General features: G+C 42.9%; 2 protein-coding genes across 3 annotated transcripts in view; both read right to left on the minus strand.

The window, feature by feature from the left end:
• The window catches only part of LOC146057725 (retinol dehydrogenase 16-like), a 39,317-nt gene extending 28,808 nt beyond the window's left edge, over window positions 1–10,509 (minus strand). The window contains exon 1 of the mRNA XM_083169330.1: window positions 10,415–10,509. The gene's annotated coding sequence lies outside the window, so the exon portion shown is untranslated. The remainder of the gene's footprint in view (window positions 1–10,414) is intronic.
• LOC146057724 (retinol dehydrogenase 7-like) lies at window positions 10,209–19,764 on the minus strand. 2 transcript variants are annotated; one of them, XM_083169328.1, is made up of 7 exons: window positions 19,660–19,743; window positions 18,633–18,779; window positions 17,564–17,850; window positions 17,095–17,128; window positions 13,495–13,753; window positions 11,512–11,675; window positions 10,209–10,520 (listed from the first exon to the last, which is right to left on the minus strand). In XM_083169328.1, exons 2-7 carry the CDS (start codon window positions 18,763–18,765, stop codon window positions 10,306–10,308), a joined length of 1,092 nt encoding a protein of 363 aa, XP_083025454.1. In that variant the 5' UTR covers window positions 18,766–18,779; window positions 19,660–19,743; the 3' UTR covers window positions 10,209–10,305. The 2 variants fall into 2 exon arrangements, with proteins under 2 accessions (XP_083025454.1, XP_083025455.1); XM_083169329.1 differs by lacking the exon at window positions 18,633–18,779 and having other exon boundaries at window positions 19,660–19,764.
• Between the last annotated feature and the right edge of the window lie 3,589 nt (window positions 19,765–23,353).

Genomic DNA, 23,353 nt, shown 5'->3' on the forward strand with positions numbered 1-23,353 from the left:
CTGCTGCCCCCATCCCCAACCCAGAGAAATATAGCAGACCGGTTTTCTGGATGGTCCGCTGTAAGGTGGCAGACATTTTGTGTGGGAGATTTTTTTTGGTTTGGTTTGGGATGTGTAGTGGTCCAGTGGAAAATAAGAGTCAAGGCCACACCCCCTTTACAAATGGTCATGGCCAATATCTATGGCCACACACCCCCTGGCCTGTACCGATTTTTGCATAGGAATTGTTGGAGGGTATGCTAATCCCCTACTGTACTGTTCTATGTATTGCATTGCAGCTGAGAACAATAGGCCTTGGTGAGCCATGGCTATCCAGAGAAGGCTAGTTGAAGAAGGCTCCATCTGTATATCCCAAATTATAAATGCATTAAACATGTTAATGAATAGAACATACCTTACAAACATGCGCTGTCCCTATCTATTCCAAAGAACTCTAGGGGTACTTTGGGAATATCCCACGTATTGTTCCATTACATATCAGTGTTTATTTTTCACAACTGGACTCCGGAATATGAGAGTAAGCTGTATATTAGGAAAACGGTGGTCCATCAAGTACATATACTTGCAATGGGAAAATGCATATAATGGAGGGGCAGGCAAAGGAAACATGTTTAATAGGGGAAATACTAATACAAGAGGTCATGCTTTGAAAGTGATTGGTAATTTGGCTCAAGGGAAATACAAGGAAGTGCTTCTTCATGGAAAGGGTGGTGTGTTCACGGAATACCAGAGTAACAGTGATGGTAAACGGGAATTCTTACAGAGTTCAAAAGTTCTTGTGTTAGGAATAAGGATTTCTCTATGCAGTGATAATATATATGATGGTGGTGGGAAATGGGCAAAGAACAGTTTGGGCTCCATACCAGCATTGTGGGTGCGGTATAGGGGTCCGACAGTCGGGATCATGACAGCCATTATCCCAACGTCGGGATCCCGACTGGCCGGACCCAGACAGCTTGGTGAGCGCAACTAAGCCCCTTGCAGGCTCGTAGCGAGCCACCTATTCTATTCTCCCTCTATGGGGGTTGTGGACCCCCACGAGGGAAAATAGCGGACGGCCGTCGGGAACCCGGCTGTTCCCAACGTCAGGTGAATGCCTTTTAAGTTTAGTGAACACTATATATGACTGTCGGGACCCCGTCCGGCACCCCAGCATTGTACGCATTAGCTACAACCCTTTATGCTTCATGATAATGGCATAAAGCTCAGATCTGACCCTTCCCAAAACAGTATTTTACACATTTCTTTTTCAATTACAGATTACATGACTGCATAAACAGAGTACTGGTCACAATTTCAAGTTCACAATTTGCCACACAGCATTGGGTGGCAGCAGTGGGCCCCTAAGTCCCGCAATACACCTGCTGCACCAATGGCAGTTCTGCCTCTGCTTGTAACTGCTTATTCTGCCTTATTGCAAAGACGTAATAAAGTTTGTGTCCTATGCTTAGATTGATGACATCAGATAGAGGTATATAGCACTGTTTTCCAAAATGTTAACTTTCTTGGAGATACCACCATTTGTATAAAGGCATGGGTGTTTTATTGGAGATTCTGAATAGCTAAGCTTTCAAGGATATTATTGGGTACTTGTGTAGTTTCACGGCTGCAGTTATGTAGTCAGCATAACGTCCCTGTCAGAATCAGCATAATATTCCCACAGCCAGCGTAGTCAGCGACCCTGTCAGTATCAGGGTCGGTGGGGACAGTACGTAGACTACGCTGCCTGACGGGGACACTACGCTGACTATGCAGGGCTGCCGTGGGGACACTACGCTGACTACGCTAGGCAGCCGTTGGGCTATGCCAGGGCTGGGCAACACCGGCCCTTCAGATGTTAATGAACTACACATCCCAGGATGCTTTGCATTAGTTTTGCTATGTGGCCACGCTGAAACTGATGCAAGGCATGCTGGGATTTGTAGTTCATCAACATCTGGAGGGCCGGTGTTGCCCAGCCCTGGGCTATGCTGACAATGTAGCTTAGCCTAAGCTGAAAACTACACAAGTACCTATTATTGCACCCCATGTGCCCTAAATAATAAATAGAATGGATCTAGCAAGGAATAATTACATTGGGGGTTATTTTGGTTCACTCCTTCTGGCAAATTCCTTCTCAAATGAACAAAACCCATGTGCACTGCAGGTGGGGTAGATGTTACTTGTGCAGAGAGAGAGTTAGATTTGGGTGGGGTTTTACTTTAAAGTGAGATCTAAATTGCAGTGTAAAAATAAAGCAGTCTTTATTTTCCCTGCACAGAAACAAAATAACCCAAATCTTATTCTCTCTTCACATTTTACATCTGCCCCCCTGCAGTGCACATGGTTTTGTCCATCTAAGAATGGATTTGCCAGAAGGAGTGAACCAGAATAACCCCCATTGTTATATGCAACAGCAATTCTATCCACTGGTGGGGTCCATGTGGGATTACTGCAAGGCAGAAGCATTGACCAGCCATGTTGGCAACCATGGCTGTCTATCAATATTTACCAGACCTCCATTGTCTCTGCTTGCTGCAGGAGGTACAGTAGAGGCCTAAATCTGAAATGTCCACAAATCTATTTTTGGTACTTGTGAGTTATCCGGACGCCCGATTTCAAAATCGGGTCGGATCGGGCACATCGCATCGCATCGCATGCGACCATCGGATGCGATGCGATTTGATGCGATGCGATGACCCGATTTTTCCATAGGAATCAATGTTAAAATGGACTGAGTCCATTTTAACATGGAATTCAATGGGAAAAAGGGGTCCTTTTCATACCCCTACTATCCAAGTGGGCATGGAGTTGGATATAAACCTGTGGCGAGCGTAGCGAGCCACCGAGCCCGAAGCGTGGCGAGCGTAGCGAGCCCCGCGAGGGGACACGGAATACCGTCCCCTCGCGGGGCTCGCTTCGCTCGCCACGCTTCGGGCTCGGTGGCTCGCTACGCTCGCCACAGGTTTATATCCAACTCCATGCCCACTTGGATAGTAGGGGTATGAAAAGGACCCCTTTTTCCATAGGAATCATTTTAACATTGATTCCTATGGAAAAATCGGGTCATCGCATCCGATGGTCGCATGCGATGCGATGCGATGCGATGCGATATCGCATCGCATCGTATCTGATTGTATGCCTTATCTTAAGGCATACAATCAAAAAATCGGGCGTCCAGATAACTCACAAGTACCCTATTTTTATTCATAGTTTAATGATTATAAGCAGTCCACATAAAATTTGAGATGTGCACGGAACCCTGTGTGTTGCTTTTGGTTTTGGTTCAACGGTACTCTTTACCTAGCACGGCGCCCACGATTTTGATCGTGGGCATCGCAGGTAAAAAAATCGCGGGCATCGCGGGCATTGAATGCACTAAAAATCGGGTGCGACGCGACCGACGCGATGCCCGCGATTTCCCATAGGGAACAATATTAAATTTCTCAATTGACCCGATTTTACTGTTCAATGCCTCAATTGACACGATTTTTCCATAGGAAACAATGTTAAATGGGCCACAGAGGTCAAATAGCCACCCTGAAGTGTGAAATGGCCCCCACAATTGTTAACGCCACCCCACGATCAACGTGAACCCGAAGCGTGGCGAGCGCAGCGAGCCCGCGAGGGGCGGCGGTACGCGTCCTACGACCTTTTCATACCCCCACTATCCACGTCGGCGTGGAGTTGAGAATAGAATAGTGTGGCGAGCCACCGAGCCCGAAGCATGGCGAGCGCAACGAGCCCCGCGGATACCTTCACAGGTAAACGCGTCCCTTCGCGGGCTTCACAGGTATCCGCGTCCCCTCGCGGGGCTCGCTGCGTTCGCCACACTTCGGGCTCGCCACACTATTCTATTCTCAACTCCACGCCGACGTGGATAGTGGGGGTATGAAAAGGTCGTAGGACGCGTACCGCTGCGCTCGCCACGCTTCGGGTTCACGTTGATCGTGGGGTGGCGTTAACAATTGTAGGGGCCATTTCACACTTCAGGGTGGCTATTTGGCCTCTGTGGGCCATTTAACATTGTTTCCTATGGAAAAAGCGTGTCAATTGAGGCATTGAACAGTAAAATCGGGTCAATTGAGAAATTTAACATCGCGGGCATCGCGTCGGTCGCGTCGCACCCGATTTTTTAGTGCATTCAATGCCCGCGGTGACCGCGATGGGCGCCGTGCTAGGTAAAGAGTACCGGTTCAACCACTCTCAAGTTCTTTAGTTCAGATTCAGTATTTGGTGCAGTTTTGAATATCTTTAAAATTGATAAAAATCTGTAAATATTGATAAAAATATGGAATTGATAAAAACAGCTAAAAACGTAATTTGGTCCGCGTTTCAATCTGGAAACAGACCCAAGCCGGGTCTCCATTACACTCGGCATGCCAATGTGGTTACGAACTGGAACTGGATTAGACTAGGAACCCCTATGTTCAGGTGTGTTCATATTTCAGGAAAACCGAAGTGCTCATCTTCAGCAAAAACACCTGTTTTGTGAGCATTTGCGGCTGCGCCTGTGATCCCGTACACAGTAACAGTTACTCCGCTTCCAATGTGTTACTACCTGTGGCCATGCTGTGCGATCATAGGGATACTCAGAACTCTGTTTATCTAGTGACTGGTGACAGATGCTGTGTCTTTGTATGTAGACGGTGGACATCTGTATACATAGCCAGGCAGCTGCGACTTTTTCTTATTTTCACACAGACGCTGAATACAAATTCCCAGATGTGAGTGTGTTTGCGTATATATATCACTGAATCAAGCTCAGACACAGGACATTTGCTCACATGTTTGTAGATTTGTGGCAGGAAGTGTTGCCATGATGTAAGCCATGAAGATCACCAGAGGAGGAACAGAGCCAGCAATAGCAGATACAGTAGAGCAGCATGGGATGCAGATATTTAAGTAATGGTATTCTAATATTACTATGTACACATCTACCTGTATATGCTGCATGCTGCTGCCCACCGGTCTTATATTTACATCTGCATAACTCCCAACATGGCCCATTCCAGGAGGGACAAGATGCTCTGTTCCTGGACTTCCATGCTGCTGGCAGATGCAGAGTTGCAGGGCTGCAGCCAGGGCCAGATTTGTGCCTAGGCCCGTGAGGCACGGGCCTCAGGGCGGCACCAATCAAGGGCAGCACAGCGGGCTGCCATTGTTTTAAATAGCAGCATGGCAGAGAGGGTGGGAAGCGGCAAGTTACAAGCGGCGCTGCCGCTGACATGATTCATCATATGTCAGCAGCAGCGTCGCTCGTTACCCGCCGCTACCCTCCCGCTCTGCCATGCACACACACAATGACAGAGGCATTGTTTGAGAGGAGCGGAGGAGTGATGTGCGGTCAGGTAAAGTACCGCACATCTCCTCCCCTCTGTGGATGCAGTGGCACAACGGACGTTCAGCAGCTGCCTGTTTGACTGGCAGGTGCAACGTGCCTCTAATAGCGGGGGACAGCGCTAGCAGTGACTCTTGTTTTTCAGCCCCCACCTCCTCTCGTGTTCCATTGAGACTGTCAGGGTCTTTCAAAGGTAATGCTCCCAGCCAGCGGTGTTTTGGGGGCGGAGCTATTGGGTCACACATCCCTGTGCAGGAAGTGCTGCCTGTGCTCCACAGTCCACACAGTTAAAACGGGGTCAGCCATGGCACAAATTAACTGCTCCTCACCCGACCAAACTACAAGCTAGGTCCAGGTAAGGGGGTGTAGATTTAATAAAAAAAATAAAAAAAATCTGTTTAGGCAATTATTGTATATAATATATATATATATATATATATATATATTTCTATATACATATGTGGGGGGGGGGGGGGGGCGGCCAAAAATGTTGTGCCTAGGAGTGACCTGACCCGTAAATTCGCCCCTGGCTGCAGCACAGTCCAAAATTCAGATAGGGGAGCCCCACCAACTGCCACCCCAAACACCACAGTCCAGGACTCACTGACAGGTGTGGCTCCCCTATTTACATTTTGGACAGTGGTGCAGTCCCACCTCTGCAACTGACACTGGCAAGGAAGTCCAGGAGCAGAGCATTTTGTCCCTCCTGGTATGGGTCATGTTGGGATGTATGCAGCTGCACTAGTTATCACTAGTCTCAGGTTTTGCACCTAACCAATGGTTGGTATCTCCTTAACATAGGCCAGTGGTTCCCAAACTTTTTTGCATCACGGCACCCTAGAGCATCAAAATAATTTCAAGGCACCCCTAGGCCAAATGCTTCTTATCGAGAAATTCAGAAAAAAAATATTAAATTAAGTGCATTGTGTTTATAGGTCACAGTTATGTGGTGAGGGACAGGATTTGCTCCTGTTTGTCCACATATATTATGATTGGCAGCCACATGCACTGGTTTTGCCTGGTATATTGTCCATAAATAATATGAATTGATCCTGGTCCACTAACCCTAGGCACCCCTGCAAGTGTCCTGAGGCACCCCGGGGTGCCTAGGCACACAGTTTGGGAACCACTGGCATAGGCATTAATCAGAATAGGAACACAATTTTGGTTACAAGCCCAAGGGGGTGGATTTGAATGGAGACCCAGCTGAGGAAATTTCTTGAAGCAGTCCTCATGGAGGTGGGGTTTGTTGAGGAGGTGGGTTCTGTTGAAGAGGCAGGATCCCTCGCCAAAGAGCCTAATTCTGATTTGGACTCAGTTGCAGCCATCCTGTTGTCTTTTCCTGCAGTTGTGTCTGCGACTTTATGCTAATTAAACTACAATGCTGTTCCCAGGTGTCATGGACGGATTTTGAATTTAAAGTGGCCTCTTACACACCCACATTACCAACATCTACCCCCTAACTCACCAACACCTCCTAACACACCCACATCACCAGTCTGTCACCCACCCGGAACCTTTTGAATAACTTCTACGGCCAATCCGCCCCTGCACACCCATGAACTTTCCAGGACACACAGGCACCTGTAGTAGCCTCATGTTATAATGAAAACAGTAAAGGATATAACACAAGATAAAATATGAAAATATTAAATAAAATATTAAATATAAATGGGTTAGTGTTATTACAATTTCTGTATATTGTTATACATGATTGAAAAGCCTCCTTATACAATAAATGAGAACCAGGGGAAGATTTTACATATGGACTGCAGGACTGAGCACCCCAACCCCCTCAGGTGAAACCAGACTGTTCAGCGTCAGTGAAACCAGATGTATCCTGCGACTGCATTGGCTTCACTGTGTCTAGCAGTGATTGAGTCCCTCGCCGTTATGCAGTATAATCACAGCAAGGTCAGTTGACGTCATTGAGTGAGTGCTTTCTTTAAAATGTATGTACATATAATGTACATACATACATAAATATTTTTAACACTTTAGATCAGGGAAGGGGAACCTTCGGCCCTCCAGCTCATCCCAGCTACACATCCCAGCATGCCCTGCAACAGTTTTAGTAGGGGGAAATAGCAAAACTGGAGCAGGGCATGCTGGGATATGTAGTTCAGCTGGAGGGCCGGAGGTTCCCCATCCCTGCTTTAGATAGTCAATCAGATAACAAATATACAGTAGTTTGTCATCTGAATTATTATCAGAAAGCATTTAATGACTAGATGAAAGGAATCAGCTCCAGTTGGTAACAGCGCTTAACAGCTTTTTCAGAAAAGGCTCTCACTGTCCACATTGTTTGCTTTCAGTTCACAGGTATGATTATGTTCAGTGCACACTGCTGAGACCTACACTGGTCTACAGTGTGTAGGTAGACAGCCAATAGGTCAACACTGAAAGCATGACATGCACTTGATTGACATTGACAAAAGGTTGACATGCAATAAGTCAACATTGACAAAAAGTTGGCCTGGGACAGTTGTCCCAGGCTAACTTTTTGTCAATGTTGACTTATTGCATGTCAACCTTTTGTCAATGTCAACCAAGTGCATGTTATGCTTTCAGTGTCAACCATAGCACCCCACTGTTGGCGGCCATGCCAAGCACAGTGAGGCACCAGGCCAAAAGCATGGCAAGAGCGAGCTACACTAATTGGGGATCCAATTCAACAGGTGTCAACATTGACACAATACCAGTGAAAAACTCATGTCAACCTTTTCATGTGTCGACCTTTTGCTTGGTCTGACCTTTTACCCTGTCATCCTTTGACATGCCGACCCTGTGTCTGTCGACCTTTTGTTATCGACCTATTGACTGTCTACCAAGATACTGTAGACCTTTCAATCCACACCCTTACATATAGCCTAAAAATTAAAATGAACGATGTTTACTTTTTATTTTATTTTTTACAATGAATGAACAGTGTGAGAACTTTGTCTAGCAGAAAATATTCTATATGGCAGCATCTTTTGAACATGTGTATGAGTTGGTTAAATCCTGTTGACTGGTGCTTAAAGTGGTGCTAAAGAGTTGGTGGAACTCAACCCTGCCACTGCCATCCCTATTAGGCGGAGCCTGGGCCAGCACCAGGGATTTCGGCACCCCCTGGAAACTATAAATTTGTGCCATACCTCCCATACTTTATAAAGGGACAGTGGTTTCACAAGGAAGGGTGTGGTCACAAAATCGTACCCCCAATTCAAATGATGTCACACAGTAGCACAATCATATTCACATTACAAAGCATGCAGGGTCCCTGATTCACATTACACCACATAAAAGTGCCCCTTATTTACGTGATGACATACAATACTGCCCCTTATTCAAGTTAGAAAAATAAATGGGCAGACACCTAAGTGTCTGTTTGGGGCGCCTGTATGGGCGGTTAGGCCTGCAGCAATCAAATAAAGGGATTGTCAATCCCTACAAATAACAAGGAAAAAGGGGGGGGGGGATTGCGCAGAATTGATGACAGAACAAAAATTGATAAAAAAGTAACAATACTAATTTAATAAAACATACATTTGTAATATAAAATTGTGCATTGCATGGGGAAGGGGTTAAAATGAGAAGAATGGGATAATGAAAAAGCTGCGTCCAGTACTGGATAATATCACCTTATTCTCTGGCAAGTGAAGAGGAAGAATGTGGACATTTGATTGGTCCTCCTTGGCACTGGGACATAGAATCCTTTTTGCAGAGTGTCCTCCAAATAGGAACTGAGATGGTAAAGTCCTTATTTGGATTCTCTGTAGTGTGGGGTTCTGCTTTGCTTTGAACAAGGTCCTTGAAAAAGCTGCTCCCAAGCAGTGAAACGCGTTGGTCAGGCTACCCAGCTACCTACCCCTTCCACCCTGCTGCCCTTCCACCCTGCTGCCTATCCAGACATCACCTTGGCAAAAGAAAAAAGAAAATTGCACTATTTCCTTTCCAGAGGAGAACAAGACCGGGACACTTATCCATCCACTTTTACATTGGAGTACCCACGTTTGAAGGAACGCCACCTCTCCAAGGTACCCATTTATGGTTCAAAGCAGAACCCCACACTACAGAGAATCCAAATAAGGACTTTACCATCTTAGTTCCTATTTGGAGGACACTCTGCAAAAAGGATTCTATGTCCCAGTGCCAAGGAGGACCAATCAAATGTCCACATTCTTCCTCTTCACTTGCCAGAGAATAAGGTGATATTATCCAGTACTGGACGCAGCTTTTTCATTATCCCATTCTTCTCATTTTAACCCCTTCCCCATGCAATGCACAATTTTATATTACAAATGTACCGTATGTTTTATTAAATTAGTATTGTTACTTTTTTATCAATTTTTGTTCTGTCATCAATTCTGCGCAATCTCCCCCCCCCCCCTTTTTCCTTATTCAAGTTATGCTACGCAGCAGTACTCAATACACATTTATGCCACATACTGTAGTAGTGTCGCTTATACACAGTGACACAATGCCTAAAGTAGTAGTACCTTTTACACAAAATGTCCATATCCCCCCCACCCCATTTATCCCCTGCTGTTAACTACTTTCACATTGTACTTAGACAATGGCTACAGTATAATAGTATGGATCTACTATACAGTGTCCAGTATACACCTTTCTCATTTGTTTGATTTAAATAGACTATAGTGCAAGCCATAATTAAAAATAATAACAGTGATAGAGGTTAATAGATGTATATGCCTAGAGAGATAGTATAATATCCAGTGGCGTAACTATACAGGTTGCATGGGTAAAAAAAAATGGGTGGATTGGGGAAGGCAGGGGGGCATTTTGGTGCTGTTTCCAATTTTTAACACTTTTATCACTAAACTGGTCAAAGCAAATGTCTTATTGATTAATATTTTTTTTTTCTTATAATAATATCTGCACTGTGTTTTTGGTAAAATCTTTCAATGGCTACCTTTCATCCCTCCTTATAATCAACATACTGCATTCACAATTGGGCAGTGAGTCATTTGCATTTAAACCATCTAATGAGCAGGAGTGGGAGCTGTCCGTGTAAGCAGGTAATCAGCCAGCACAGTGGGGACATAAGAGAGGGGAATAAAGAAGAACTTTGCATCCCAGCCACCCGAGTACCGTGATTTGGGGTGTACAGCAGTTAGTGCATGTTCCATGCAGTTTGTAACTTGCGTAATATCTGTATTGCAAAACAACTGAAAACTCTTCTCCAACTCAGACACATCTGCAAATAAAAAAAAAAAAACATAATTTATTTTCTGGATATATATTTTGTATTAATTTTAGCAATTTGTACTTCCTATAATTACTAACACGAAGGACAATTGTGACATTAATGATGATGAAGTACCAGTAAATATTTCTGGTTACTGTCATTTTTCTGGCTACTGTTTTCCAATATTTATTTTCATTATTTACTGTTCGCTGTCTATTTTTAGACTTTTTTTTTTTCAGTTCAGATTTTTATTGGCAAATTAATGAATTAATAGCATTTCTAGAATCTCAGACTTTGCTGGAAGTTGTTATGACTCCTCTCAAATTGATCCATTAAGAGCAAATTGGCTCAGGTGTGGATCATTAGTTCAACCGTTGTAGGGCCGACAGTCATTGGGCTTAACAACTATTGGTCGGAATTGTGAAATATAGTGAAAAGTGCACATTGTTTTGTCCATTTGAGAAGGAATTTGCCTTTGCGAGGGGCCATTGTGTAGGATTACCTTGGGTGGAATAGGTTACCCTTAGGTAAAATTACACAATAGGGGGTCATTGCAGCATAGAGTAGGAGTAGTAGGAGGAGCAGTAGTAGAATCATCTAACGACAGAAATAAGTGCAACTGAGTGACAACTAAAGAGGAGGTCTGATAAGCAACGGGTTTGTAACATGTTTGCAAACTGGTATGTATGCATCACAATCTACGGTATATAAATCCATATCCAAAATATCTGCCATCTTTCTTTTAGTTTGATGAGCAGTTTAAACAGTAGATTGAGGCAGTGTATTTAGCTAGGAATAAATTCAATTCAATATAATCAGATTTTATAAATGTATCATTCAACTAATTAACATAAACATAAATGCTTTTGCCCTTCATTTGCTTATGCTAAACAGAGACCATATTTGCTCATTAAAAGGAAATGTTTAGTCAGTTTTAATTCTAAAATAAAATTGCTTCAGTATTGGTTGGAATTATTGTATATAAAGTATTGGCACTTACAGTCATTAAAATATTTTTCTCCATAGCTATATTGAATTTCTGGATGGACATTTCTCCAGATGTTCTTCAAAGTGTCCTTCATCCACTTCATATTATTTAGTCCAGTCTTAAAGTAACCAGGTGCTATAATAGAGAGTCTTACACCAAAGGGTCTTAATTCACGCCTATAAACATTACATGGAACGTTATGTACAGTAATCTCACACATATTAACAAACCATATCACATGTATCAAGAAAAGAAAATGTTGTTCTTTATGTTGTTTGTTGGTCACTAGAATGGGTAGTGTTTAGTTACTAGAATGCTCTCTGTATTGTATACTAGGACTAAGTCTGATAAAATATCCAGGTTGTAGGATTTCTACCTAACATTAACAGACAGTGCCGCCCATTGTTTTTATGCCGGCACTTGCACCGGCCCCAAGCTACAGTAGGAGATACATCTGAAACAGGAGCTTGTGACACACTACCACCACACTCCCAGGAGACAGAGTGGTTTTGTGCTACCACATTGTCACCAACCAGTTCATGGCCCGAAACACCCTGCAGTATTTCACGGAAAGACAGACCCATCATTGTTGTATCCAATCAGAATTGGGCAGACATATGGATACGATCTTGTGCTATATGCCAAACTCACAATTTTTCATCTGTTAATAGAGATACATATAACTCGGAATCAGACCCAGTCATCATAGTAATTGCTGGGTTCCTGAAAAGAAATTGTGCAATGCCACAAGTATGACATCATCAGAAAAACAAGGTACTGTAGTGGCCAGGCTGCAGTATTACATTGTGAGAATGGACAGCAGAGGAACAGTATCATGGTTACTGCATTTCCACCATTCCATCAATGTTATGCAACCATCATTTGGGAACCATCTGATTGCTGGATCCATCGGTGGTTGTGCATGAGCAGAATAGACCTGCAATCAGTGAAGGCTGCTGGAGCTGAGCCTGCATGTCACTGTCAGACTAGGCATTAAGGCCCCCTACACTAGTATACTGTATGGCCCTTTTTACATGATTTTGATGTGATTTACCTCCAAATCTGATCCGATGTGACATTGTATCGTTGCCAAGGTATAACATGTGAGGCTGCATGCGATACTTCGGCATAGTGTATGGAGGCCTTTAAGGGGAAGACTTTAGGTTAGGGGTAGGGATTAGGGATAGGACCAGTGTACTAATCTATAAGGTCCTCCGCGCGTTCGCACAGGGGGAACTGTGTTTGTGCCCTGCGCTTGCGCATAATTAGTTATGTAAATGTATAGGGCTTCTGTGCTTCTCTGGGGGGGGGGGTAACGGTTCCCATGTAAAGTGACGCGGTGTGCCAGGGGTGGGCGGCTGACATCATGTGACCTTTCTCTGGTCCAGAACCCACAAATAAAAGTCAGCCACCACTGACTTATATTTGCAAGACCAGGAGAAATTATTCGATGGTCAGTGACCATCGAATGATTACTCCACCTGCAGCCAAATGTGAGGGGATGTGTTTTCAGAACACATCCTCTCACATGGTTGCGAGGGGATGTAACAGCATGGGGGAGGGGCAAATCAGCAGGGCAGCGCAACAACTGCTTGGTAAACTGCAGGATTCACAATTTCAAAATCAGAATTCTGATGCCGCTCTTCTGGTGCTAGTCAGGAAAATGTCGTTAGCATCTTTATTTTGACTCCCATCCACCAGTATGCTAACCACAACCCTTTTAGATCATGCCCTTTCCTGACATGATGGAGCTTGTAATTGGAGTTAAGCTGAAAGGGTCCCTTATATATCCATGATTGGTGTGGGGCACAAGTAGAATCCTACAAATAGCAGCACAAATTCAGCACATATTCTCCTGTACAGCAAAGTGTTCTAAATCTTATGAATAAGGAACGCAATGTGTCAGAAAATGGAAGTGGTTTAGATAAAATATGTCATTCAATAAATTTCCCCTTAACATATTAAAATTTTAACAACAATAGATTCATTTCTCACCTCAGACTGTCTGAAAAAGCTTCAATTCCAAACTTAGAAATGCAGTATCCTCCCCCACAGATGGTCACCCTTCCTGCAATACTGGACACGTTGACAATGCGTCCTTTGGATTTCCTGATTAATGGCAAAAGATTAAGGGTCACGTCAATAGTCCCAAGCAGATTAACATTCAGCACTCTTGCAAAGTCTTCTTTGGACAGCCATTCATTGGGTGTTCCAGGCATCCCGGTTCCAGCATTATTCACCAAGCCCCAAAGGCCTAAGGGAAAGAATGAGATATAGTTTTGGTGCTTCAAAACATATTATACAGTGTCAATGCCTAATTTTTCCCAGCATATAATTTCCATAATTATAATTATAACCATGCCCATAACATTAATATAGTCAGGAATACATAATCATTTTATCCCATAAGCCAGGAAATATTGCATATCAAGTTACACCTTCCAGCATACATGTCATGATTAGTCTCTAAATGTGTAGAATTATATTAGCTGTCAGATGACAGTTATTAGAATTCCATATCATATTGCACTCACATGTTATAACAAATTATAAGTTATTATTAGAGTAGTCATGAGAAAACCAGCATTAGAGATGAAGTCATTAACATTCCCAAACACCAGTGAACTACAGGACACAGCAAACAAAGGGGCGTGTCTATAGGCTAGTGATACCAGGTGAATGAATGGATTCTCCCCTCCCCCGAGAGTTCTCTTGAAAGCAAGAGAGAATCAAATGGTTCAGTGTGTTTTTGTAGCAGCAGACGGAAGGAGCTATGGGACTGAATTCACCAGGACATGTTTGAGGGATAAGTATCAAATGTTTATTTAAGTGTATCAGGCATGGCTCGGAATATTGATAAGAGATAGAGCTTATTCATGAGAGTATGGTTCAGGTATGGAGTGTTGATGGTCTGAGAAGGTCAAATGATTGGAAGGTATGTGAAACGTGACTGTAAGAGATAAAGTAAGGATTGAAATCTGATATATATATATGGGTATGTGTAGCTGTTATGATTTGTGAGCAAGGATATGTTTAAATTGGTAGAGATAGCTGTGTACGTTTACATGTGGATAAAGTGTAGGCCTATCGGCTATGTGCCATGTGCTCAGCCATGTGCTATCATCATGGATTGTATTGTGTTTCACAATAGCTACATATAGCAGCGGTTGGTAGATTATGAATAAACATATAGATTGGTATTTGTAAGGATAAGCTGTAGTGATTAAACTGATTTGAGCATGGTGGATGCTATTACTATGTAAGCAGAATGAGACCTGGAATCAATTGTAGTCATGTGCTCAGGCTCCGGCCTGCAGTGTGGCCTTTGTGTAGTTAAACGGTTAACATTGGTGTTTGGACTGGCCCTTGTGTGTCCTAGTGTGGTTGCAAAGGAGTTCTGTAGTATATTGTATGGACTCTTTGTATGAAAGTGAGTGTGTTGTTCTCAAAGGGACGCATGTATTTGAATGCATGTGTAAGGCTATGCGTGAACATGTATGGACTCTTTGTATTAAAGAGTGTGAATGCTTTGTGTAATATCCAGTGAGAATATCTAGATAAAATAGCGGATAAAACCAACTTATATGTAACAAGTGTTGCTTGCATGTGATGCTCGGATTGTGTGTGTAAAGGCATGTGATGTGATTATGGTATGATTAGTCCTTAGATTGTATGGTGCCATTTAAGTGTTCTGTACAGAAGTACATTGTAGCTTAAATGATATTCAAATTGTGTATGCTGCAGGGTTAGTGTGTGTTTGATGAATGTGCAAGTTTTATTCAGGATTGTGAGTATCGCATGATGCAGGTTAGAGGTAATTTTAAGTAAATGTTGTGGATAGCAATTATTGAAAGTACAGGCAGTTTATGTGTGATTGCCAGGCAGCTGTTTGAGCCTGTAGATTGTTAAGGTTCCTTTGTGTGCCATGTGGAGGAATCTAAGATGGCGGAATGCCATGCGGCAGACTACATGTGCTCTGGCCAAAATGGCCGACAATAAGGTTCCTTTGTGTGCCATGCGGCTGTATCCAAAATGGCGGACACAAAGACTTGGTATCACAAAATGGCTGCTTCTTCATAGCCACGCCCCCCCACAGCACTGTATTCACATTCATATTTATATATATATATATATCAGGATGCTGGAAAAATAATCGTTATTAATTATAATACCTGTATTGTTATATTTATTATCCATGATACAGTTTAATCTGGTTACACTTATAAATAATATTCATTGATTATAAATCTGGACATTCACTTTTTGATTGCGTGCGACATGAATAAATTAGATAGACTTTGCATATATAAATAAATGGACTTCCATAACAGTAAACATATACTGTAGGCAAGTAATAATGTTTAACAATTGGTATTCTAATTTTTAGTACAATAATAATTTGTTTTATGTGATATACAGTATAGAATATTTACAGAACAATAAGAACGCTAATAACATTTCAGATAAATTTACAAAGAAAATGCAATATTGTACTGCAATAATACAATAATAAAGGTATTGGCTATCATTGTCCACTTTAAATTTCCAGTGGAAGTTAATTAGTGACTGTTGCTTGGGGGTATTTCCTCTCCGAATGTAAATATCCCCCTATGTGGTGGAGTCAGTGGGGTTCATAGAGTGGGATTAATTCATTTACTCTCTGAATGTGTGCAGGAAAGATGTAGACCTACTGTAGGCATAAAAAAAAAGTCTTTAGGTGCATATGTTCTGCAGTACAAGCAGTGGTGGCTCTTACATTTTTCTTACCGTCCTCTGCCGCTGCCGCGCTCCCTTCACCTGCCGGTCCCCTGAACAGCGCATGCTCAGTAACTTCATACATACTGCGCATGCGCTGGCCCAGGCCTCCATGGGCTGCCTTTGCAGCAGCCCCCAGAGGTTTAATCAGGTTCCCGGGTCTGGTGCATCATCCGCGGTACTGCGCATACGCAAAACCCGTTTTGGGGGCTGCCGCGCATTTTCGCACAGAGAGGCATTCCGGAGGGAGGAAACACCTCCCAATGGGACTGCCTTGAGTGACTGGTAGGTCGGACTTTCAATAGGAAGTCACTGCCAGCCACATTGAAGCCAGAAGATTGATACACATGATACACATGAAAGTATTATAGTTGATCTGGATACAATTGTATTATACAGCTATTGATATTCTCACAGAATGTTACAACTGAATCTATTGAAAAGCAGATAGGGTAAAACATAACCCATATAGGTAGAACTGCACTGCAGCATTTTCTGCTCCATAATCAGGGCAAAATAAGGCATAACATTTAGGAGGATAGGGCGGCATAATTTTAATATGTATATATGGTGTTATTGTACATACTTTGTTGATTATTTATTGTTTGACCAATGAATAAATCCTTATCTCAATCTCAAACTGTGTAAATTGAGTGAAACACCCAAATCGTAAAACAAAACATAATTAAAAATTAACTAAAAAGAAACACAAACATCAATTCCTTTAGAAATAAAATGGGAATCTTCTTACCACATGTAAAGATCAACATACAATAAAACAGTATTTTAGATCTAAATATGTATAGTACTGTTGCTGTATATATCTGGTGACATCCTGACCTTTGTCACCAACGATATCAGAGACCCATTTAGCAACAGAGACAGGGCCGGCGCCACCACTAGGCAAACCTAGGCATTTGCCTAGGGCGCCGGCCACTGGAGGGCGGAAAATGCCGCCCGGGTACCTGTACCTGTCTATTTAAACCTGGCGGCGGAGGCAGCGGGGGTCCCTGCAGTCTATTAAAAAGCACGAGCGCTATCCGCCGGGCTATGCGGAAGCGCTTCTATTGTGAAAACTCTGGCAGCCAATCAGCGTGCTGCCAGTGTTTTCACACTAGAAGCGCTTCCGCATAGCCCGGCGGATAGCGCTCGTGCTTTTTAATAGACTGCAGGGACCCCCGCTGCCTCCTCCGCCAGGTTTGATTAGAGAGAGCGCCGAACGAAAGGTACCCCCCCCCCCCCCCCCCCGGCACCGGGGCGCCCCCAGCCCGACTCGCCTGGGGCGCTCCGGTGCCTTGCACCGGCCCTGAACAGAGATGACACTTTGCTTGTTTGAAATATCGAGGATCACTGTTTGCAGTCTGCTGGAGGTGTCCGTCTTCAGCTCCTGAGCACCCTTCTCAGTGAAGCAAGTGGCCAGGACCCTCAGTCCACGTCTGTCTAGTTGCTTTGCCAGCTGATTCCCGAATCCAGAATCACATCCGGTTATCAGTACATATTTATTTTCTAGGCTCTCCAGTGTCAGGCTATACCTGTACCGTCTATACAGGGTTATAAGAATGAGCAGTACCAGCAGATGGAGCCACATGATGGTCTCTGTAATATGAACAGAGTGACAATTACACTTGTGGACTGCAGAAGAGGTCCCTGCTACAGGCACGATCAAATAGTAGCACATTTTATAAATAAAGTGTCAAAATGTGGTTTGCTGGACATACTGTACCTGACACATTTAAATACACACACAGACAAGACAATGCTGAGAAAGCATTCAATTCATTTGATATAATAATGATATGATGTGTGTGCATTATACAGCATGATTTATCCACAAGTCTTTTGAGGGGCATCTATTAAAGCTTTGAGAGAAATAAAATTGTGAGGTATACTGTAAAGTACCAACCAATCCAACTCCTTACTGTCTTTTTTCAAACAGTCGGTAAAATATAAGGCAGAAGCTGATTGGCTAGTGCTTTATCTCTCACAATTTTTTTCTCTCTGCGATCTTTAATAAATACCCCCTTAAAGTGCAGAAATTAGTATTAATTTAATTCACACTCTTAAAGTACGGATTTCATTTTAAATAGTTGTAAACAGAATGGAGGTTTTCCACAATTCCCAACCCCTTATAAGCTTTGTTAAGCAAATCTTGAAAGAGTTTCTATTTGATGTGCAAAGTCATCTGTAGATGACGTTGCCTATATAGAAAACTTTGTATTCCTTTATGCAGATGGCCACACAGGACTCATGCACAATGGGATGTATAGCAATACATTTAGGTACATATCTAATCATTTAAAGGCATATGAAAATGATTAAGCAAAATGTAAAAGCTATGTGTGGCTTTCCTGGGCTGCACAGAAAGTATGCCAGCTTACCAGATGCCACCAACTTCCATAAAAAAATAAGTATTTCAGGGGCTTGATGATGCAAATCAGGGCTTTGCACAGTGGATCGGGGCCAGGATGACACAATCATGACAACACCCCCTGTATCACAGACATCTCCCATTTCGCTTATTCTCCCTGGAGTAAAGGAGTTAAACCAATATAAGTATGTCATTAATGTCAATGTTTTACAACTAGTGCATTATAAAATTCTGACATCACTATAACAAGGACTCGCTGATGTCACCGTCTCCCATTGAATGCATGCATTTTCAAAATGTCTGCTTCTAGAATACACACTGTAGATGGCTGGTATACTTTATGGTTATTTTATTGTGCTTTACCTTGGGTTTAGATAACACATTTTTCATTATCTACTGACATATGAATTACATAACATTGTATTATGTATAAATAAAAATACTTAGATGCATAATACATACATGAAGAGGGAATGGACAAATTGAGAAATGTAATGTTAACTTATTAGAACTTTTTAGTTAAGCTGATTATACTACTTATATTAATATATCAGTAAATAAACTACCATCATTAACAATAACATTGTTACTATGATCCCTAAGCCATAACACAGTGGTTCCCAACCCTGGTCCTCAAGTACCCCCAACAGTGCATGTTTTGCAGGTCTCCACACAGAATCACAGGTGCTATAATTAGCTCCACCTGTGGATCTTTTCAAATGTGCCTGAATAATGAGTGCACCTGCCGGGTGACCTGGAAAATGTGCACTGTTGTGGGTACTTGAGGACCAGGGTTGGGAACCACTGCCATAACACATTCAACTATTAAAAAAAATATTCATAAAGTTGTTATGACACCTTTATCAACTCATCTCTTCAGTCATAATAACGTAAGATCTCCCGCTCCCCATATTGCCACTTACACACAGTATAGATAATCTGAAATGTTAAAAGCAACATGCTGACAAATACACAATTCTATGCCATTGTAGCTTGCAGTGTCCTACATACATATATACATACTGCTTCAGTCATACCTTCTTTGCTTTATATTGGATCCAGTTTTAGCGCAAAAAGAAGAGTTTATAATAAATCCTTAATTTGTCTTCTTTGCTTCCTATTTCAGCCTGCAAATCATTAACTACCATAGGTCACTTGATCTCACATTGGCATATCACCAAATTCAGCCTTAGTATGTTATAACTTTTGAATAAAGCAGGTTTGTGAATGGAGAAATGTGTGCTTAGGGAGGCATGAAATCCTGAATCCTCATGTGTTGGATTGGATCCAGTTAATTTTCAGAGGAACCAGCTAAAATATATTTGACCAAAAATGTCCTTAACATTGGTGTCAGTCTGGACACTGTAACAGTATCTGCACACTGGCTTGTGGCAGTGGAGGTGACAGCCCACTATATCAAGTTGTGGTTAGTGCCGATGTGCTTATCTTTCACATTGCTTTTAGGGACATTTAGGACCTATGAGAGACTTACTTAGTCCTGAATAACCGTTCATGTCCAGCTTTTGAGCCACTGCACTCAACTCTGCAGTCAGTGTAATTTTTATAACTATGGGGGACAAGTATCAAGCCATGTAGCGAGATAAGGGGAAATGTAGCAAGCTTAGGAGACAAAGTGGAGAATTACCCATAGCAGCCAATAAACATCTGTCATTTCAATTACTCCAATCCCATGGAAAATATCCTGTTGTCTACTTGAATCTTGTTGACATGTAACTGCTGTTGTACTTGAACATACTCCTTGACAAAGATCACAATGGTGATCGAAACGTTGAAAGAGGACAGTACCACTTACAAGCTTTTTTTAATCACTTTTTTAATAACTTTTTTCTGAAAAATTGATTGTGGCGAGTGCTTTTTTTCCTACTCAAAAGTAGGGATATTGGTTGTGTGTATATATATATATATATAGGGCGTAGAGGGGATACGCACACTCCAAGTAGGGATACCAGCTGGGTGCAGGGACATTCAATGAATATAGTGTATCAGTCCTAAATCAGATAGCTCCAATCCAAGGACAGACAGGTCCAGCACACCATCGCATATAATGCAAATACAAAACAATTTATTGAAGCGAGGTATAGGAATTCATAATACTCAGCACATCCGTGGCAGCAGCATGAGACAGCTTAACACTTAAAATCCACAGGCTTAGCCCTGACGGGCCGTTTCGGTGTCAAATCACCTTCCTCATAGGGCATCAACCATACAATGAATCCTCACAGTATATAAAGCATGGAAATACACCTGAATCAAATAATAATTAATCACAGATTCGCGCCAGCAACAGAGTCTTACCCTTCCTGCACTGCAGGCATGCTCCCACGGCGTCCCGGAAGTCTCCACGGGGCCTGGAACTAACATGCCTGCGCCTAGTGCTGGGGGAAGCAATCTGTGTACCTAGGCGCCGGAAGTGACATAGCGGTTGCCGCGGCAACGCTATACACGCTGTGTGCGCTACTCAAATCACCGCTGATATGCAGCTAATAGCTGCTAATTCACAAAAAGTGCCAAAACAGCGGGCATTGGCTGGGAGACACTACTAGCTCCCCACAGCCTGTAATGTGAGAATAGCGCCAGCGTAACGTTGCCATAGCAACCACCACACCTCCATGTCAAATACAAAAAACAACACAAAAAATAAGGATAATAATAAGAGAAAAAAAATCAAAAGGCAAAAACAGTGGGTAATAAGGGTGATAAATATTTACATAGTAATTAGCATAGAATGGCAGAACATGACCATATCATAGGTTACTAAGGCTCATTGAACTGCCGGATCCCTAACTACAAGAATACTGCCAAATTCAGTTCTTCATTTAGACCTAACGGTGCCATCGATTGTAGCGTGTAAGTCCAATAGCTTTCCCGTTGTAGCAACAAGCTATGTCTGTCCCCACCCCTCTTTAATGGTGGAATGTAATCAAATGGGAGAAATCGGAAGTCACTCAAGCGATGACCTGCAAGTGCAAAGTGTCTCGCAACCGGGGGAGTATTAGCATCCAACTTGATCAGGGCTTTGTTAATTGATGAGCGGTGCATATTGATCCGCTCCTTGAGCATCCGGATGGTTTTTCCCACGTATATCTTGTCACATGGGCACTGTATAATATATACGATATATTTGGTGTTACAGTCCATCCTATGCTTAAGTTTGTATACCTGCTTCGTTAATGGATGCTGCCAGCTGCTGCCACACATAATATATTTGCAGTCAACGCAACCCGTGCACTTTCTGGCTCCTGTGCCAGTATTGAGCCATGTGGTTCTCGCCACTGTTTTAGTGCCCACATCCGTGATGACCACCTGCTGTTTAATATTGGCGCTCCTCTTGTAGCAAAACATGGGAGTCTGTTCACAGTATTTGCCAATGACAGGGTCCGTGCTGAGAATATGCCAGTGCTTCACAATGGCTCCCCTTAACACTCCCGAGTTGATGGAATATGTGTTGGGGAACAAGAGCTTCGCTCCCTGAGTGTCCTTACTGCGTGGTACTAGCAAGTCCTCCCTTTTCAGGGCTAGGCACCTCTCTTTTGCCCCATGCACCTCATTAGGATCATATCCCCGAGAGATAAAGCTCTGTCCCATCTCATCCAGAGTTTTGATGAGATCATCCCTGCTGGATGTAATCCTTACCGCTCTCACTAATTGTGAGAACGGCAGTCCCCGTTTAAGGGGCTGGGGATGAAAGCTTGTTGCCATTAAAAGATTATTCTTGTCGGTAGGTTTCTTGTATAGGGTGGTTCTGAAACCCTCTGGTGTTTTGGATACTAGCACATCCAAAAAGTTAAGCTGATCTAAGCTACTTGTGCAAGTAAACCTAATGGACCCGGCAGTCCCATTGAGCCTGCCTACAAAGTCATCCAGTGCCATCTGTGATCCCGTCCACACTATGAACAGGTCATCAATAAAGCGTAAATAAAATGCAATAAATTTGGAAAAATCTGGATCCGCCATAATGTGAGTTTTTTCAAAATCATACATAAACAGGTTTGCATACGATGGGGCCATATTGGACCCCATCGCAGTCCCCTGCAACTGTAAATAAAAGGCGTTATCGAACAGAAAATAATTTTTATGCAAAATAAACCCAATAAGTAATAACAAAAAATCGATTGGAGGACCTGCATAGTGTGGACTGGACTCCAGGCACCTTCTGACAGCTGCCATACCTTCAACATGACTGATGTTGGTATACAACGACGTAACATCAAGCGTCACTAAGATACAATCAAGTGATGGCATGCCAAATTGGTCGAGCTTATTGAGGAAATGAGTCGTATCCCTGAGCCAATATGGTGTATTTTGTACGACATCCTGCAAAAAGTAATCCACAAACTGGGATACAGGTTGTGAGAGGGAACCAATCGAGGATATGATTGGCCTCCCAGGTGGGGAGACCAATGTCTTATGTATCTTGGGTAAGATATAGATGAGTGGCACCCTGGGAAACTCCTGTGTTAGGAAATCCAGAGTGCCCTCATCCAACCACCCATTCAAGCTACCCATATTAAGGATAGAATCCAACTCTTTTTTATAACCTACTGTGGGGTCATTTTTCAACTGTTTGTAACAGACCTCATCGGTCAATTGGCGCAACACCTCATTTATATAGTCAATGCGGTTTAGGATTACGGTCGCCCCGCCCTTATCCGCGGGACAAACCATGATTGCGGAATTTTCCCGCAAGGACTTCAAGGCTAATTGTTCAGT

The sequence above is a fragment of the Crinia signifera genome, chromosome 2, assembly GCF_055691185.1.
Source record: "Crinia signifera chromosome 2, ASM5569118v1, whole genome shotgun sequence".
Classification (NCBI taxonomy): Eukaryota; Metazoa; Chordata; class Amphibia; order Anura; family Myobatrachidae; genus Crinia; species Crinia signifera.

Coding starts and splice junctions, on each gene's coding strand:
- LOC146057724 (XM_083169328.1), bottom strand. CDS start 18,765: ATGGGAGATGTCTGTGATACAGGGGGTGTTGTCATGATTGTGTCATCC. Junction 17,851..18,632: donor ATGGAAGTTGGTGGCATCTG/GTAAGCTGGCAT, acceptor TTCATATTACAG/AGACCATCATGTGGCTCCAT. Junction 10,521..11,511: donor AGAAAAATATTTTAATGACT/GTAAGTGCCAAT, acceptor TTTTATTTGCAG/ATGTGTCTGAGTTGGAGAAG.